This window comes from Capricornis sumatraensis, chromosome 6, assembly GCF_032405125.1.
Source record: "Capricornis sumatraensis isolate serow.1 chromosome 6, serow.2, whole genome shotgun sequence".
NCBI lineage: Eukaryota > Metazoa > Chordata > Mammalia > Artiodactyla > Bovidae > Capricornis > Capricornis sumatraensis.
The window spans coordinates 101,679,925-101,698,182 of NC_091074.1; the positions used below are offsets into that span (position 1 = coordinate 101,679,925).

The 18,258-nt window shown below is 34.5% G+C and overlaps 1 protein-coding gene across 1 annotated transcript in view; it reads left to right on the forward strand.

Annotated features, from left to right (window-relative positions):
* CYLC2 (cylicin 2) overlaps nucleotides 1–14,419 on the forward strand; it is a 38,547-nt gene extending 24,128 nt beyond the window's left edge. Inside the window, exons 2-4 of the mRNA XM_068973645.1 lie at nucleotides 9,802–9,842; nucleotides 11,471–11,592; nucleotides 13,292–14,419. Coding sequence (XP_068829746.1) covers nucleotides 9,802–9,842; nucleotides 11,471–11,592; nucleotides 13,292–14,419 — 1,291 coding nt within the window. The remainder of the gene's footprint in view (nucleotides 1–9,801; nucleotides 9,843–11,470; nucleotides 11,593–13,291) is intronic.
* Nucleotides 14,420–18,258: the final 3,839 nt, after the last annotated feature.

Below are 18,258 nucleotides of genomic sequence, written 5' to 3' on the forward strand. Positions count from 1 at the left end.
ATTGATTGCTTTAGTTTTTGATTACTATGGGGTACTTTAGTTTTGGGTTCTTATGAATTAAGCTGCTATAAATATTTTCCCCAAGCTTTTGGTAGAATTCTTTTGGGTAAGCTACTAGTGAAAATACTGAACCATAAAACATGTGTATGCTTAGCTTTATTTTAAAATATCAAATTACATTCAAAATTAACTACTATTTGTGTATCCATCATTGATGAAGAACATGTCAGATGCTCTGTATTGTAGCTGATGACTGGTGTCATTAATCCTTAAAACTTTAGGTATTCTAGTGGGTTTAAAGTGTTCTATTATTTCTAATCAGAGAAAAAAGGTTCTTTTATTTCTAATCAGAGAAATATATATTTTTACATGTATAATTTTTTCCTTTTCATCTTTCATTTCCCAGAGGATTTTTTTTTGTTGTTTCTTTACACAGGTCTCATATATTTCAATAAAATTGTTTTAAAATAATTTATTACAAGTTATATTCTATTGTTTCTTTAAATGTAAAATATTTTATAATTATAAAAATATAATTAATTTATATAATTAGAGCTTATATGATCTTATTACATTCACTAAATATCTCTAAGTAATTATTTTTTAGCTGTCATTAAATATAGTATTTACTCAATCATGTGCTCTGTGAATAAAGGCCATTTTGTTTCCTGTCCAGTCTTAATGCTTTTAGTGCCTTATAGAACAAAATAGGGTCTAAGTTACAATGCAGGAATGAAGTGAATATCCATAACTTGTTCACAGAATTTAGAGAAAAGACAGTCAATATTCCACCATTAATTTAATTTTAATAGTAAGTATTGTCTAGACTCATTTTATCAATTTGAGGAAGATGTTTTCTATTTTTTGCTTTCTCAGACTCTTTAATCATGAATGAATGTTACTTATTTTCAAAACTTCTAAATATTTTGAGATGATCAAGAGGAGTTTCTTATATTTTTTGAAGTAATTACACTGATTAATTCATATACCTTAAACTAACACATATACATTCCCGAGAGTAAACCTCAGTGATCATGACGTATGAGACTTTATGTATATTACATATTGTTCAGCAAGAATAATTAAGAAATCATTAAGGAACTTTGTGTCTGTAATAATGCATAGTCTATAGTATTATTATAGTATAGTCTATAGTGTGCATAGTTTTAGTCTATAATATACATTTCTAGTAATGTTCTTGAGACATTTTGATGACAGTGTTCTTTATATGAGTCTCAAGAATGGGTATAAACCTCTGCTCCTTCTTGTTTCTGAAAAAATTTTGTAGAGTTAATATTTTTTCCTTAAGTTTTAAATTTGATTTATCAATAAAATGCTATGAGCCTGTGCTTTGCTTTCTGGGAAGCTTTAAGATAATAGATGAAATCTATTTAATAGTTATCAGGCTATTCACCGTTTTATTGTTTCATTGAGTGTCAGTACTGGTAAACAATCCTGGAGATGGGAACCCACTCCTGTATCCTTGCCTGGAAAATTTTATGTATAGAGGAGCCTGGTGGGCTACAGCCCATAGGGTCACAAAGTGTTGGACACGGCTGAGAGACTAACACACTTATTGGTAAATAAAAAAATTTTACAAGGAGCTCATCTATTTCACTTAAGTTGTTAAATTTACTGTAATTAAATTATTACTGATATAGCTCATTATCCTTTAAAATATATATAATTATAAAACCTTTGTCTGTCCTGATACTGGTAATCTGTGTATTCTCTCTCTTTTTCTAATCAGTCTTTTTAAAAGTCAATACATTTTAATAATCTTTTCAAAAAGGAGACATTGGATTTTTATATTTGCTCTAATTTTTTACAATTATTATTTTATATTGGAAAATAGCTGATTTGCAGGTTTCAGGTGTATAACATAGTAACTCAGTTATACATATACATGGACAAACTCTTTTTTAAATACTTTTCCCATTGAGGTTATTTCAGAATATTGATCAAGGTTTCTTGTGCTATACTGTAGGCCTCTGTTGGCTATCTACTTTTAAATACAGTAGTATGTATATGGCAACACAGGAGCCCAATTTATTCATCCCCCTACTTTTCCACTTTGGTAACCATAATGTTTGTTTTTAAGTCTGTGAATTCCTTTCTTCTTTGTAAAAATGTTCAGTTGTATTTTTTATTAAGATTCCACATAGAAGTGATCATGATGTTTATCATTATCTAACACACTTAATATGATAATTTCCAGGTCCATCCATGTTGTTAACAAATGGCATTATTTCATTCTTTTTAATGACTAATATTCCATTGTATATGTGTACCATATCTTTTTTATCCATTCCTTCATCAATTGACATTTAGGCTGCTTCCATGTCTTGCTTATTGTAAACAATGCTGTAATAAACAATGGGGTGCATGTACACTTCGAAACCATGTTTTCCTTCAGATATATGCCCAGGAGTGGGATTGTTGAATCATATGATAGCTTTATTTTTAGTTTTTTTTTCAGGAACCTTCATACTGTTCTCCATACTGGCTATACCAATTTACATTCCCAGCAACAGTGTAGGTGGGTTCCCTTTTTGCCACATTCTCTCCAGCATTTATTGTTTGTAGACTTTTTGATGATGGCCATTCTGACTGCTATGAGGTGATCTCATTGTAGTTATCACTTGCATTTCTCTAATAATTAGTGAAGCTGAGCATCTTTCCATGTGTCTTTTGGACATTTCTATGTCTTCTTTAGAGAAATGTCTATTTAGGTCTTGTGCCCACTTTTTGACTGAGTTATTGATTCTTTTGGCATTGAGCTGAGTGTGCTGTTTGTAAATTTTGGAGGTTAATCCCTTCTTGGATGTATTGTTTGCAAATATTTTCTTCCATTCTGTGGATTTTCTTTTCTTTTTGTTTATGGTTTCTTTTGCTGTGAAAAATATTTGAGCATGATTAGGTGACATCTGTTTATTTTTATTTCCATTATTCTAGGAGATGGATCAAAAATATATCACTGCAATTTATGTCAAAAAGCATTGTAATATACTGTGCACTTATGTTTTTTTCTAAGAGTTTTATAGTATCCGGTGTCAGATTTAGGTCTTTAATCCACTCTGAGTTGTTCTTGTGTATGGTGTGATCCGATGTTTTAATTTCAATTTTTTTACATGTAGCAGTCCAGTTCTCCAGAATCATTTATTGAAAAGACTGTGTCTTCTCCATTGTATATCCTTGATTTTTCATCACAGATTAGAAGAAATGCTTTCAAGCTTTTCAACATTGAGTATGATGTTAATTGTAGTTTTGAAATATGTAGCCTTTATTATGTTGAGGCATGTGCCCTCATTGCCCACTTTCTGGAGAGTTTTTATCATAAATGCTTGTTGAATTTGGTCAAAAGCTTTTTATCATCTATTGAGATTATCATATGGTTTTTAGTCTTCAATGTGTTATTGTGGTGTAACACACTAATTGATTTGTGAATATAGAAAACTGCTTGTATTCTCGGGATAAATCCCACTTGATAATGGTGTATGATCCTTTAAGCAGAGACATTACTTTGCCAACAAAGGCCTGTCTAGTCAAGGCTATGGTTTATCCAGTGGTCATGTATGAATGTGAAAGCTGGACTGTGAAGAAACCTGAGCACCAAAGAATTAATGCTTTTGAACTGTGGTGTTGGAGAAGACTCTTGAGAGTCCCTTGGACTACAAGGATATCCAACTAGTCCATTCTAAAGGAGATCAGCCCTGGGTGTTCTTTGGAAGGAATGATGCTAAAGTTGAAACTCCAATACTTTGGCCACCTCATGTGAAGAGTTGACTCATTGGAAAAGACTCTGATGCTGGGAGGGATTGGGGGTAGGAAGAGAAGAGGACGACAGAGGATGAGATGGCTGGATAACATCACCGACCCTATGGATGTGAGTTTGAGTGAACTCCGGGAATTGGTGATGGACATGGAGGCCTGCCGTGCTGCAATTCATGGGGTCGCAAAGACTCGGACACGACTGAGAGACTGAACTGAACTGAACTGATGATCCTTTAATGTACTGAAGGGATTTCATTTGCTAGTATTTTGTTGAGAATTTTTGCATCTATAGTCATCAGTTTATTGGCCTGTAATTTTCTATTTTTTGTAGTGTCTTTGGTTTTGGCATCATGGTGATGGTGGCCTCATTGAATGAAGTTTGGAATGTCCCTTTCTCTGTATTTTGTTTTGGAATAGTTTCAGGAGAATGGCTTCCCTGGTGACTCAATGGCAAAGAATCCACCTGCCAATGCAGGTGATATGGGTTCAATTCCTGGGTCAGAAAGACCCCCTGAAGAAGGAAATGACAACCCACCAACTCTTCTCTAAATATTTAAGAGACTTTGCCTGTGAAACCATCTGGTCCTGGACTTTTGTTTGTTGGGAATTTATAAATCACCGTTTCAAATTCAGTACTTATGATTGGTTTGTTCATATTTTCTATTTCTTCCTAGTTCAGTCTTGGGAGATTGTAATTGTCTAAGAATTTGTCCATTTCTTCTAGATTGTCCATTTTATTGGTATATAATGCCATGAGTAATCTATTATGATATTGTATATTTCTTTAATGTCAGCTCTAACTTCTTTTTCATTTGCTATTTTATTGATTTGAGTCCTCTTCCTTTTCCTCTTGATGAGTCTCATTAACAGTTTATCAAATTTTGTTTATCTTTTCAAAGAACCATCTTTTAGCTTCATTAATGTTTTCTATTGTATTTTCATCGCTAATTCACTCATTTATGCTGTTATCTTTATGAATTTTGTCTTACTAATTTTGGGTTTAGTTACTTCTTTTTTGTGTGGTTTCACATTTTTTTTTAATTTTTATTTTTACTTTATTTTACTTTACAATACTATATTGGTTTTGCCATACATTGACATGAATCCACCACGGGTGTACATGCGTTCCCAAGCATGAACCCCCCTCCCACCTCCCTCCCCATAACATCTCTCTGGGTCATCACCGTGCACCAGCCCCAAGCATGCTGTATCCTGCGTCAGACATAGACTGGGGATTCGATTCTTACATGATAGTATACATGTTACAATGCCATTCTCCCAAATCATCCCTCCCTCTCCCTCTCCCTCAGAGTCCAAAAGTCCATTATACACATCTGTGTCTTTTTTGCTGTCTTGCATACAGGGTCGTCATTGCCATCTTTCTAAATTCCATATATATGTGTTAGTATACTGTATTGGTGTTTTTCTTTCTGGCTTACTTCACTCTGTATAATCGGTTCCAGTTTCATCCATCTCATCAGAACTGATTCAAATGAATTATTTTTAATGGCTGAGTAAGACTCCATTGTGTATATGTACCACAGCTTCCTTATCCATTCATCTGCTGATGCACATCTAGGTTGTTTCCATGTCCTGGCTATTATAAAGAGTGCTGCGATGAACATTGGGGTGCATGTGTCTCTTTCAATTCTGGTTTCCTTGGTGTGTATGCCCAGCAGTGGGATTGCTGGGTCACAAGGCGGATCCATTTGCAATTTTTTAAGGAATCTCCACACTGTTCTCCAAAGTGGCTGTACTAGTTTGCATTCCCACCAACAGTGTAGGAGGGTTCCCCTTTCTCCACACCCTCTCCAGCATCTATTCCTTGCAGATCTTTGGATCGCAGACATTCTGACTGGTGTGAAGTGGTACCTCATTGTGGTTTTGATTTGCATTTCTCTAATAATGAGTGATGTTGAGCATCTTTTCATGTGTTTGTTAGCCATCTGTATGGCTTCTTTGGAGAAATGTCTATTTAGTTATTTGGCCCGTTTTTTGATTGGGTCGTTTATTTTCCTGGAATTGAGTTGCATAAGTTGCTTGTATATTTTTGAGATTAGTTGTTTGTCAGTTGCTTCATTTGCTATTATTTTCTCCCATTCAGAAGGCTGTCTTTTCACCTTGCTTATATTTTCCTTTGTTGTGCAGAAGCTTTTAATTTTATTTTTGCTTTTATTTCCAGTATTCTGGGAGGTGGATCATAGAGGATCCTGCTGTGATTTATGTCGGAGAGTGTTTTGCGTATATTCTCCTCTAGGAGTTTTATAGTTTCTGGTCTTACATTTAGATCTTTAATCCATTTTGAGTTTATTTTTGTGTGTGGTGTTAGAAAGTTACTTTAGGGTAAGGTTAGATTGTTTATTAGAGATTTTTCTTGTTGCCTCATGTAAGATTGTATTGCTATAAACTTTCCTCTGAGAACTGCTTTTTCTCTGTCTCATAGGTTTGAATTGTGATACTCTCATTGTCATTTGTCTCTAGGTATTTTTTAATTTCCTCTTTGATTTCTTCAATGACCAATTGATTGTTTAGTAGAAGTTTTTTTTTTTTTTTTAGTCTCTACATGTTTATGTTTTTTAGGTTTTTTTTTAAAATTGATTACTAATGTCATAGTCTTGTGTTCAGAACATATGCTTGATATGATTTCAACTTTCTTGAATTAACCAAGGCTCATTTTGACACCCAGAATATGATCAATCCTGAGGAATGTTCCATGTCCATTTGAAAAAAAAAAAAAAGCATTCTTCTGCTTATGATGGAATGTTCTACAAATATCAATTAAGTTCCCCTGTAGGTATCAAATAATTATGGGAACACTTTCTTCAAATTCTAAAAGTACAGGTGGCAGTGATCAAGTCCATCCCCAAGAAAAGAAATGCAAAAAATCAAAATGGTTGTCTGAGGAGGCCTTACAAATAGCTAAGAAAAGAAGAGAAGCAAAAGGCAAAGAAGAAAAGCAAAAATATACCATCTGAATGCAGAGTTCCAAAGAATAGCAAGGAGAAATAAGAAAGCCTTCCTCAGTGATCAGTACAAAGAAATAGAGGAAAACAATAGAATGGGAAAGACTAGAGATCTCTTCAAAAATTAGACACACCAAGGGAACATTTCATGTAAAGATGGGCTCAATAAAGGACAGAAACAGTATGGACCTAACAGAAGCAGAAAATATTAAGAGGTGGTAAGAATACAAAGAACTATACAAAAAAAGATCTTAATGACCCAGATAACAATGATGGTGTGATCACTCACCTAGAGTCAGACATCCTGGAGTGCAAAGTCAAGTGGGATTTAGGAAACATCACTATGAACAAAGTTAGTGGAAGTAATGGAATTCCAGCTGAGTTATTTCAAATCTTGATGTGGTGAAAGTGCTGCACTCAATATGCCAGCAAATTTGGAAACCTCAGCAGTGGCCACAGGACTGGAAAATGTCAGTTTTCATTCCAGTTCCAAATAAAGGCAATTCCAAAGACTGTTCAAACTACTGCACAATTGCATCCATCTCACATGCTAGCAAAGTAATGCTCAAAATTCTCCAAGCCAGGCTTCAGCAATACATGAACCATGAACTTTCAGATGTTCAAGCTGGATTTGAAAAGACAGAGGAAGCACATATTAAATTACCAACATCTGTTGGATTATAGAAAAAGCAAGATAATTGCAGAAAAACATCTATTTCTGCTTTTTACTGTGTAGATCACAGAAAACTGTGGGAAATTCTTCAAGAGACAGGAATACCAGACCACCTTACCTTCCTCATGTGAAAGTTGTATGCAGGTCAAGAAGCAACAGTTAGAACTGGACACGGAACAATAGCACTGGTTCCACATTGAGAAAGGATTACGTCAAAGCTGTATATTGTCACCCTGCTTATTTAACTTATATGCAGAGTACATCATGTGAAGTTCCAGGCTGGAGGAAGTCCAAGCTGGAATCAAGATTGCTGGGAGAAATATCAGTAACCTCAAATACACAGATGACATCACCCTTATGGCAGAAAGCAAAGAGGAACTAAAGAGCCTCTTGATGAAAGTGAAAGAGGAGAGTGAAAAAGCAGGCTTAAAATTCAACATTCAGAAAACAAAGGTCATGGCATCCAGTCCCATCACTTCATGGCAAATAGATGGGGAGACAATGGAAACAGTGACAGACTTTTTTTTTTTTCCCCTTGGGCTCCAAAAATCTGCAGATGGTGACTGCAGCCATGAAATTAAAAGACACTTGCTCCTTGAAAGAAAACCTATTTCCAACCTAGACAGCATATTAACAAGCAAAGACATTGCCAGCAAAGTCTGTCTAGCCAGTAGTCATGTATGGATATGAGAGTTGGACCATAAAGAAGGCTGAAGAATTGATTCTTTTGAATTGTGATGCTGGAAAACACTTCAGAGTCCCTTGGAGTGCAAGGAGATCAACCCAGTCCATCCTAAAGGAAATCAGTCCTGAATATTCAGTGGAAGGACCGATGCTGAAACTAAAAGTTTCAGTACTTTGGCCACCTGTGAGAAGATGTGACTCATTAGAAAAGACCTTGATGCTGGGAAAGACTGAAGGCAGGAGGATAAGTGGATGACAGAGGATGAGATGGTTGGATGGCATCAGTGACTAAATGGACATGAGTTTGAGCAAGCTGGGAATTGGTGATGGACAGAGAAGCCTGGTGTGTTGGAGTCAAAGAGTTGGACATGACTGAGCAACTGAAATGATGAGTTCAAATCCTTGTTGTTCAAGGGTCAACTGTAATTTTGTTATTGATTTTTAATTCAATTTTTTTATGATCAAAGAATATTCCTCATAGATTACATACAATTTCATGGACCATGCTTATGTACCACTTCAAAATCTCATATATAATAACGTGTTTCCTGTTTCAAAACACTTCGGGAAAAAAAAGTTTATAACCATGGTTGAAAAAAAAAAAAAAATTTCACCAGTGTATAAATGTACGTTGGCTAGATCCAAGCCTAGAGATTTAGATATAGTAGGACAAGTAATTTTAATACACATCCCCAGTCAAGAAATACTAGGTCAGATAACTTAATAGTCAATACATCTTAAATTTTATTCAATTAATTCATTCAAATTTTTGTAGAGTGGCAAATGAGTGCCAGGTTTTTTGCTGGGAACTAAAATTGTAATGAAGCTACCAAGATACTATTTTTTTTTTTTTTTTACTATATTTCATTAGTATTATTTATTCAGTGTCAAAAAGTAAAATGCTTTGTGGGCATGTGTGTTTTTAGGTGTATGCATGTGTGTGTGTGTGTGTGTGTGTGTGTGTGTGTGTGTAAAACTGAAACTCATGATCATCAGTGACTTTATTTTTATAATATAATGGGCTAATGTATAAATATATTCATTTAACAGATCATATCATGTGCCTTAGTTAAAATAAATAAGAATTAGATATAAAATGTTTCTTTGTTAGCATACCATGCATTTATACTGCTAAGACAAATAGAAACTACTTTGTAACACCAGTTTTATTTATCTTGAAAACATCAAAATCCATATCAATAATTGTGGTAACCACTGACCAACACACACATACACACATTCTCATCTCATGGAAAAATCATTTATTAATTTGGATTCAGTTAAATTCTGAGATTATTTTGAGGATCTGGCCTTACCTAGGCATAGTCTTTTTAAGACTATATCTTACAATTCTTACAGTGTCTTACAGTTCAATTTTAAGAGTCTTTGGGACACAAAGTGGGGAAAATTTCACTCATGGTTTCACATTAAAAATAAATCATAAATGTCAATATTTAAGATATGTCAATTGAGTTTTTTCTGAAAAATCTTTACCCACCTTATTTTAATTATGTTGAAGTTTGTGCTAAAAACACGTATTTACCGCTCTCCATTTTTCTGTGTTGAAGTAACCTTACATAATAAACAGATCTAAGAATGCAGAATATTTCTCTAGCTTGCAGTGGCAAGTGTTTTTGTGTAATAATGATAATTAAATAGAATGATTTCATATAAATTGATTAAAACTTTTCCCTCTTATTTTAATAGCCTAAAAATAAACTTTGGAGCATCTGATAATTACGTTCCAGGTAAGAAAGAGTTCATTTAAAAAAATGTGTAAGTAATTTTAGGGATAAGTAATATAACAACAGCTGTTATGGAGAATTAAAAATCAACTTTTAATTTTTCAAGCACTTTTATGATGTGTTCAGTAAATACCTTCTAAAGATATTTTGTCTATAATTCAAAGAAAATTAAGTAAATATGTTTAGCAACATAGATAAGAACAAATTTACATGTTAGAACTCAAAACAATCAGAAAATCTTACATGAAAAGCAGTGTAAAAAATGGATAAACAACTTCTCATCTGTGTCAGAAATGTCTTCTGCTACATTCCTGATACTCTGTACCAGACTTATAACTGACAGAGAATTCATTATTTGACAAGGCCAGTCAATCTGATGTTGAAGTGTAAGTAAGTGTTAGTTGCTTAGTTGTGCCCGACTCTTTGTGACCCCATGGACTGCAGCCCACCAGGCTCCTCTGTCCATGAGATTTTCCAGGCAAGGATACTGGAGTGGGTTGCCATTTCCTTCTCCTTCTCTGATATCAAGTAATCAATTTTAACTAATATATTGAACTTAAACTCATCTTTCATTTTGCATATTTTCTCACTGATCCTGATTCTGTCTTTAGAATGACAAGTCTCATATATAGCATGTTTTGTACATATTTAAATTGAGTGAACATATCTCTTTCACTGGTCTCATTGGTAACGTTAATGTTTTTAACTGTTTATATTATAGTTTCTATGTAACTCAACCATCATAATCATAACTCTGTAGGTACTCCTTATCAGTTTTGTTCATTAGTATATCACTTACAATACTGCAGTTCTTGGGCATATAACATTTACTCTTGTAGCTTAGAAAATGATTAATAATTAAGAATATCTTAGACTCAATCATATATTTACTGATTATTTTAAACAAGAAATGTGCTAAGTGCGTTGGAAGCTACAGAAGTAGTTACCACATCTTCTGTTCTCAGCAGAATTGTATTCCATATATATGGAATTTAGAAAGATAGCAATGACGACCCTGTATGCAAGACCGGAAAAAAGACACAGCTGTGTATAACAGACTTTTGGACTCAGAGGGAGAGGGAGAGGGTGGGATGATTTGGGAGAATGGCATTCTATCATGTATACTATCATGTAAGAATTGAATCGCCAGTCTATGTCTGACGCAGGATACAGCATGCTTGGGGCTGGTGCATGGGGATGACCCACAGAGATGTTATGGGGAGGGAGGTGGGAGAGGGGTTCAAGTTTGGGAACACATGTAAGAATTAAAGATTTTAAAATTAAATAAAAAAAATTAATAAAAAAAAAGAGTATTAAAAAGAAAAATCTAGAATGGAGAGATAGAAGGATTAAGAGGAAACAGTAAAACTGCTTCTTTCTATTTACATTATAGACTATTTTAGTTTCACAGTCACTATATAGCTAACCATAAAGCTGGTCAAAATTTTAAAATGATCAAATTTAATTTCCTCATATTAATAATAAAAATTTTCAAATATTACCAAATGCATGAAACCATAATTTAAATCATTTATTTATTCATTTACATACAATTACCTTACTGCCATTTTAGACCTGATAAAATTCTATTTACTCTGAGATGTATACTTATTTTTTGTTTTTTATTTCAGTCAGTGAATTAAGCCAAAAATCATGGAATCAGCAACACTTTGCCCTGGTATTTCCCAAACCACCAAGGCCAGGAAAAAGAAGGAGATCAAAACCTTCCCAACTACGAGAAGATATAAGTCCTGTGAGTATTGAAAAAGTTATATAATGTTACTCATAATAATCTTAAAATCATGAATATTTTATATATGTTATAGATCAGGGTTGACCAATGGGATTTCTGTGATGATGGAAGTATTTTATATCTTTACATTCTAATTCTAATATTGCTACTGAACATATTTTATATCTTTACATTCTAATTCTAATATTGCTACTGAACATTTGAAATGAGACTAGTGCAACTGAGCCATTGGATCTTATAATTCAATTGGATTCAGTTCACATGAGGCTTTTAACTAGCAAACTGGACCATACATGTGTGTTAAGTCACTTCAGTAGTTTCTAACTCTTTTCAAGCTTATGGACTGTAGCCCACTGGACTCCTCTCTCCATGAGATTCTCCAGGCAATAATACTGCAGTGGACTTCCATGCCCTTCTCCAGGGGATACTCCCAACACAGGGATCTAACCCTCATCTCTTATGCCTCTTAAATTAGGAGGCAGCTTATTTACCACTAGTGCCACCTGGGAAGTCCATGAATAGTACAGTTAAAGTTAATTCAATTCTACTACTTGGAAAAAGTCGATATATTTTCTTTGCATTTCACTGTATAAAAAATATGCCCATATTTTCTATCAAATATTAGTTCAGCAATACCACATTACAGAAAATATGTATCCAAGAAACATAGAAATCTGGATATCCTAATGTTACAGTTAGTATGAACATTCAGAAAATATTCCTCAGCTGGAGATATCCCCTCATTAGAATCAAGGAGTTACATCATACACTGAGAAAGTTTCAATGCTTTCTCATTTCCGGAAATACATAATTCAGAATTCTGAGCATTAGAAGATTACTATTTCCCAATGTTTATGGGATCATCATGGAATATGAAAAATTTCAAGAAAAGTTTTCACCAAATGATGTATCTTCAACTCTTGTTGATGTAACCCAATTTCTTCTGTTTTTTTCATGCTCTTCTTTTTTTTTTTCTTTCTTGTTTGTTTTACCATTCATTAACATTCTTTCCAAAATTTGTTATTTTTGCAATTAACTTTTTAAAAATATTTGACTAGGAGTTGAAAACAGAATACACCATTCTACCGAAACTAGTTGTCAATGAAAGGTTATTGCTTTCATTATTGCAGGTTCTTAGCTGATGTTCAAATTATATCTTGTCAAGGAGAAGAGTACCAAGCTTTTAATTTTAACCACAGGTAGCATTCAAACTTCCAGAGATCTTGAACGTGACAATAGAGACCAGGATATGCTTGAACATAAAACTTTTAGATATTAGAGAATAATTAGTTCCTGAGTTAGCATAGAAATGGCAAGTGGGTAAGATATTCCAACAAGCTTCAAGAACACAGAGTTTAAAAAAAATAAAAATAAAAGTCTCTCATGATTGTGAAAAGAGCTTATGATATGTCATTAGAAAGTGGAGGTTTCTGAGAATTTTAACATAAATCTTGAGGGAATTATAAAGTCCTCTAAATTAAAATTAGCCCCCAAATGAGGTATGAGTGTCCTTTAGTACAACAAGGAACAATTTTTTTTTTAAAAAAAGCACAATAAACTATGTAAACTACCATTTATCCTCTATTTATCAAAATCTAAAATATTTTCATGGTCAAAGTTGAATGCATTCAATATCTGGTAAAAAGGGCTGTGTAATTCACACACAAATTGTTCATCATTATTCTAACCAATATTTCAGAATTATGATGCAGAGAAGTTGAGGGGAGACCGTAAACGACCTTTATGGATGCACCGTTCTTTAATGAGAATTTCTGAGAGACCATCTGTTTATTTAGCTGCCAGGAGTCAGCATCCCCAGAAAGCAACTTCTCCCTCCAAGGAGGATGCTAAAAAGGCAGATAAACCTTCATCTTTGATGCTTAAGAAAAGTAAAGAAGACAAGGACAAATCAGATTCAGAAGCAGAGTCCACAGTTTCAAAGGAAAAATCCAGGAAACTTTCAAAAGCTCAAGAAGAGAAACCAGATGAAAAGAAAGATTTAAAAAAAGAGAGAAAAGATTCAAAGAAGGGCAAGGAATCAGCGACAGAATCTGAAGATGAAAAAGCAGGTGGAGAGAAAGGTGCTAAAAAAGATAGGAAGGGCTCAAAGAAGGGCAAGGAGTCTCCTTCAGATTCAGGAGGTGAAAAAGGAGATGCAAAGAAAGATTCCAAAAAAGATAAGAAAGATTCAAAGAAGGGCAAGGAGTCTGCTACAGAATCAGAAGGTGAAAAAGGAGATGCAAAGAAAGATGGCAAAAAAGATAAAGGTAAGAAAGGTTCAAAGAAGGGCAAGGAGTCTGATTCAAAGGCAGAAGGTGAAAAAGAAGATGCAAAGAAAGATGACAAAAAAGATAAGAAAGCATCAAAGAAGGGCAAGGAGTCTGCTACAGAATCAGAAGGTGAAAAAGGAGATGCAAAGAAAGATGACAAAAAAGATAAGAAAGCATCAAAGAAGGGCAAGGAGTCTGCTACAGAATCAGAAGGTGAAAAAGGAGATGCAAAGAAAGATGACAAAAAAGATAAGAAAGCACCAAAGAAGGGCAAGGAGTCTGCTACAGAATCAGAAGGTGAAAAGAAAGATGCAAAGAAGGATAAGGAAGGGAAAAAAGATCCAAAGAAAGCCGGTGAGAAAGGTGATGAATCAAAGGACAAAAAAGATTCAAAGAAGAAGGACAGTAAAAAAGAAAAGAAGGATGAGAAGAAGCCTGGTGAGGCAGAAAGTGAACCAAAGGATGCAGCCAAGAAGGATCCCAAGAAGGATGCTAAGAAGGACGCCAAGAAGGATGCCAAGAAGGATGGCAAGAAAGACGCCAAAAAGGGAAAGTAGGCCTTGGATGATAATTCAAAAGCATATTTGATGAAACAATTTTAGTAGTCTGAAACTGCATCTATGAGTGGAAGTGGTATCCAAAGAACTAATGACATAATTTGTAAATTGGGGGAAAGACGAATTCAAAACATGGACTCAGAAAAGCTTCATTTAAAAAAAATAAGGAAAAACATTAGAAGGGCTTGGCGGTTAATTACACAAAATTTGGGGAGATGAGGATTCAACGAAAGACCCCCAGAAAGATTCAAAAAGAATATTCAAATAAGAATGTAGAAGTTAATGATGTTGAATCTATAGATACAAAGAAGAAACAAAATCAACAAAGGAGTCAAAAAATTCATGGATACAGATGTTGAATCCATAGATTTAAACAACTTGAAGTTAATACCCACAGATTTAAATAAAGAATTATAAAAGTCATGAGGGGAAGTCAAACAAATTTCATAAAATCTACTTTCAAATAAGCACAAATACAAATTAAAAGTAGCATTCCTTAAAAAAAAAAAGAATGGAAAAAGAAAAAAAAAATTACTGCTGTGTTGTGAGCCTATACCATCTCTGAAGAATAACCAGCTAAAAACAAGTTGATCGATATTGAATACTCTGCTTCCAAGACAAGATAAACATACTTGGTAAGTTAGTTTTGCTTCCTTTTAAATAAAATAAGATTAAAAATCAATTGAACTAGCTTAAAGGTTTGAATTGAAATTTATCATTCTTATAAAATCTCTGTAATCTGATTAGATTTTTACTTGATTTTCATCAGGTTTGAACATTTTCATTAGAAATATTTAAGAATGTGGTGGGGACACCACATGAATGAAGGTTTTTAAAGTGCCAGTAGAAAGGTTAAGGAAGCAGAATTATTTAAGGTGAGGGAGAAGAGACTGGTTTATGATACATAGCATAATTACTTACCGAAAATTTTATGTATTTGATTGTTTTAACAGAAAACGGTGGCCAACTTCTCTCCGTTTAAGGAATGATGTAAATCAAAATTGTCCAAATTACAAATGTGAGTAAATGTAAATGAGACATATTGATTCTTGATAATCTGATAAATACATATATAAAAGCAAATGAGCCAGAATTAAACAGAGTTTAGCAGGGGCTTCCCTCATAGCTCAGTTGGTAAAGAATCTGCCTGTAATGCAGGAGACCCTGATTCGATTCTTGGGTCGGGAAGACTTGCTGGCGAAGTGATAGGCTACCCACCCCAGTATTCTTGGGCTCCCATTGTGGCTCAGCTAGTAAAGAATCTTCTTGCAATGACGGAGACATGGGTTCGATCCCTGGGTCAGGAAGATCCCCTGGAGAAGGAAAAGTCTACCCACTCCAGCATTCTGGCCTGGAGAATTCCACAGACTGTATAGTCCATGGGGTCGCAAAGAGTCAAACATGAATGAGTGACCTTCACTCACTCACTAGCAGAGTGAAAATACTGCCATGATATTATTATCATGTGAAAATAGTTAACTTTATAACTATATTAACTCTCTTCTATCCCATGAGTCTTATTAATGTGAAAAAATTAAAAAGCTATATAAAACAAAAGTCAAAACCTTGGACTTGCCAATTAGTGTCACTTAAATCTTTTTTTTGATTTAAAACATACTCTCTCAGATAAACTCAACAATGTTGCAGAACTTGCTAAGTGGTTTTCTCTGCCTTTGCTTATTCCCGATATAAACTCTAGATCTAAGATAAAGCTTCCCCTTTAATATTAAAGGAAGGGTCTCCTATTCCACATGCACTCAAAAGCTAACTTTCTATTAAGAGTGAAGTGTAGTTTCTTTGCCTGTTCTTAAAATATTGGCCCCTGTCTCCATATATCAACTACTCAGGGTTTAATGGCTATTGTAGCTCATGGTCTTCCAGGTGGTCTTACCTTGCTGATCTGAAATAATTGTGATGACAAACAGTTGAATCCTGCCCCATTGGTCTCCTCTCCCCCTTCCAGGAAACTCCTCATTCTCCTTCTGCTTATAGTAAAATTCTGTGTTCAGATATTCAACCCTTTCTGAAAATATTAGCATCAGTCTGAAAATTTAGGAAAACATTTTAAAAACAAAATTTGTTGAAGTGTAGTTAATTTACAATGTTGTGTTAGTTTAGGAAATCATTTAAAGTCCCCCATTTACCTCTAAAAATACCCTTAAATTTTTCTAACATAATATTCAAAAGTCAAATTTTAGATTCAAATTTAATATCTAGTAAAAGAACATCTGAACATTTGCCTTTACCATTCTACTGAACTGCACCAAGGTCATCAGGAAACCTTCATATAACCAAATCAAACAGAGGTATATTTTTATCCTGACAGCTTGTCTCTTTTCTATCTGTATATTTCCGTGAGTTATCCCATCCATTCAAAGGGATTTATAGATCATTCTTACACTGTTGAATCCTGCATTTTAAACATAATATTGATTTCTCCACTCAACTCCAAATTCATATATCCAAATATTAAATTAAAGCATCTACATCACTCTCTTGCAGGCAACTCAAAATTATTTTGTTTAGTTTAATTGATTGTAGCCCACCAGGCTCTTCTGTCCATGGGATTTCCCAGGCAAGAATACTAGAGTGGGTGCCATTTCCTTCCCCAGGGGATCTTCCCGACCCAGGGACTGACTGTGCACATTCTCCACTGACAGGCAGATTCTTTCCCGCTGAATGGTAAAGGAAGCCCATCTCATTTTTTTATTGTTCAGTCGCTAAGTTGTGTCTGACTCTTTGTGACACAGTGAACTGCAGCATGCCAGGTTTCTCTGTCTTTCATTATCTCCCTAAGTTTGCTCAAACTCACGTCCATTGAGTCAGTGATGCCACCCAACCATCTCATCCTCAATGGTTGAGATGAAATCCTCGCCCTCTTCTCCTCTTGCCCTCAATCTTCCCCAGCATCGCCCCTAACGGGACTCTTCTTCACAACAGGTGGTCAAAATATTGGAGTTTCAGCTTTAGTATCAGTCCTCCCAATGACTATTCAGGGTTGATTTCCTTTAGGATTGAATGGTTTTATCTCCTTGCTGTCCAAGGAACTCTCAAGTGTCTTATCCAGCACCACATTTGAAAATGTCAGTTCTTCAGTGGTCAGCCTTCTTTATGGCCCAACTTCCACATTCATACATGACTACTGGAAAAACTACAGCTTTGACTATATGGACATTTGTCGAAAAATTGATATTTCTGCTTTTTAATACATTGTCTAGGTGCTTTGTCATAAATATTCTTCCAAGGAGCTCTTCATTTTCTCAAATTAACATTTCCCAAATAGAACTCTTGATACCCTTCCTGTGGTTCTCCAAAGTTTCACCAAAGCAGTAAATGACAGTGGTATCTAACCTGCTGACTCAATCCAGAATTGATGGGTCATTCATAATTATTTTTTTTCCTTGTATCCTACTTATTAATTAACAAATTCTTTGTGATTACCTCCAAGATAATTGAATTGGTCTTTTTCACTGCATTTCTATTACTTTCACACTAGAATTTCAATTAGCTATTATATCTCTGTTGGATACCTCCCAAATTCTACCAAATTTAGGGGAAGCCCCCTCTATCATGTCTCACCACTATGCTGTAAATCATTCTTAACAAAAAGTCATGATGTTCCTCCATTACTCAAACTTCCCAGTGTATTACCATCACATTAAGCACAAACTTTCCTTCTGCTCTAGCTTTTAAAGTCTTTAATAATCTGACTGCTCACTACTTCTCTGCCCTCTTGTATCAAAATTGCCTACAATGGTTTTGTCACACTGGATTTCTTTCTATATTTAACTATACAGACCAGCAAGGTTTTTAGGCTTCACACTTGTTCCCTCTGCTTA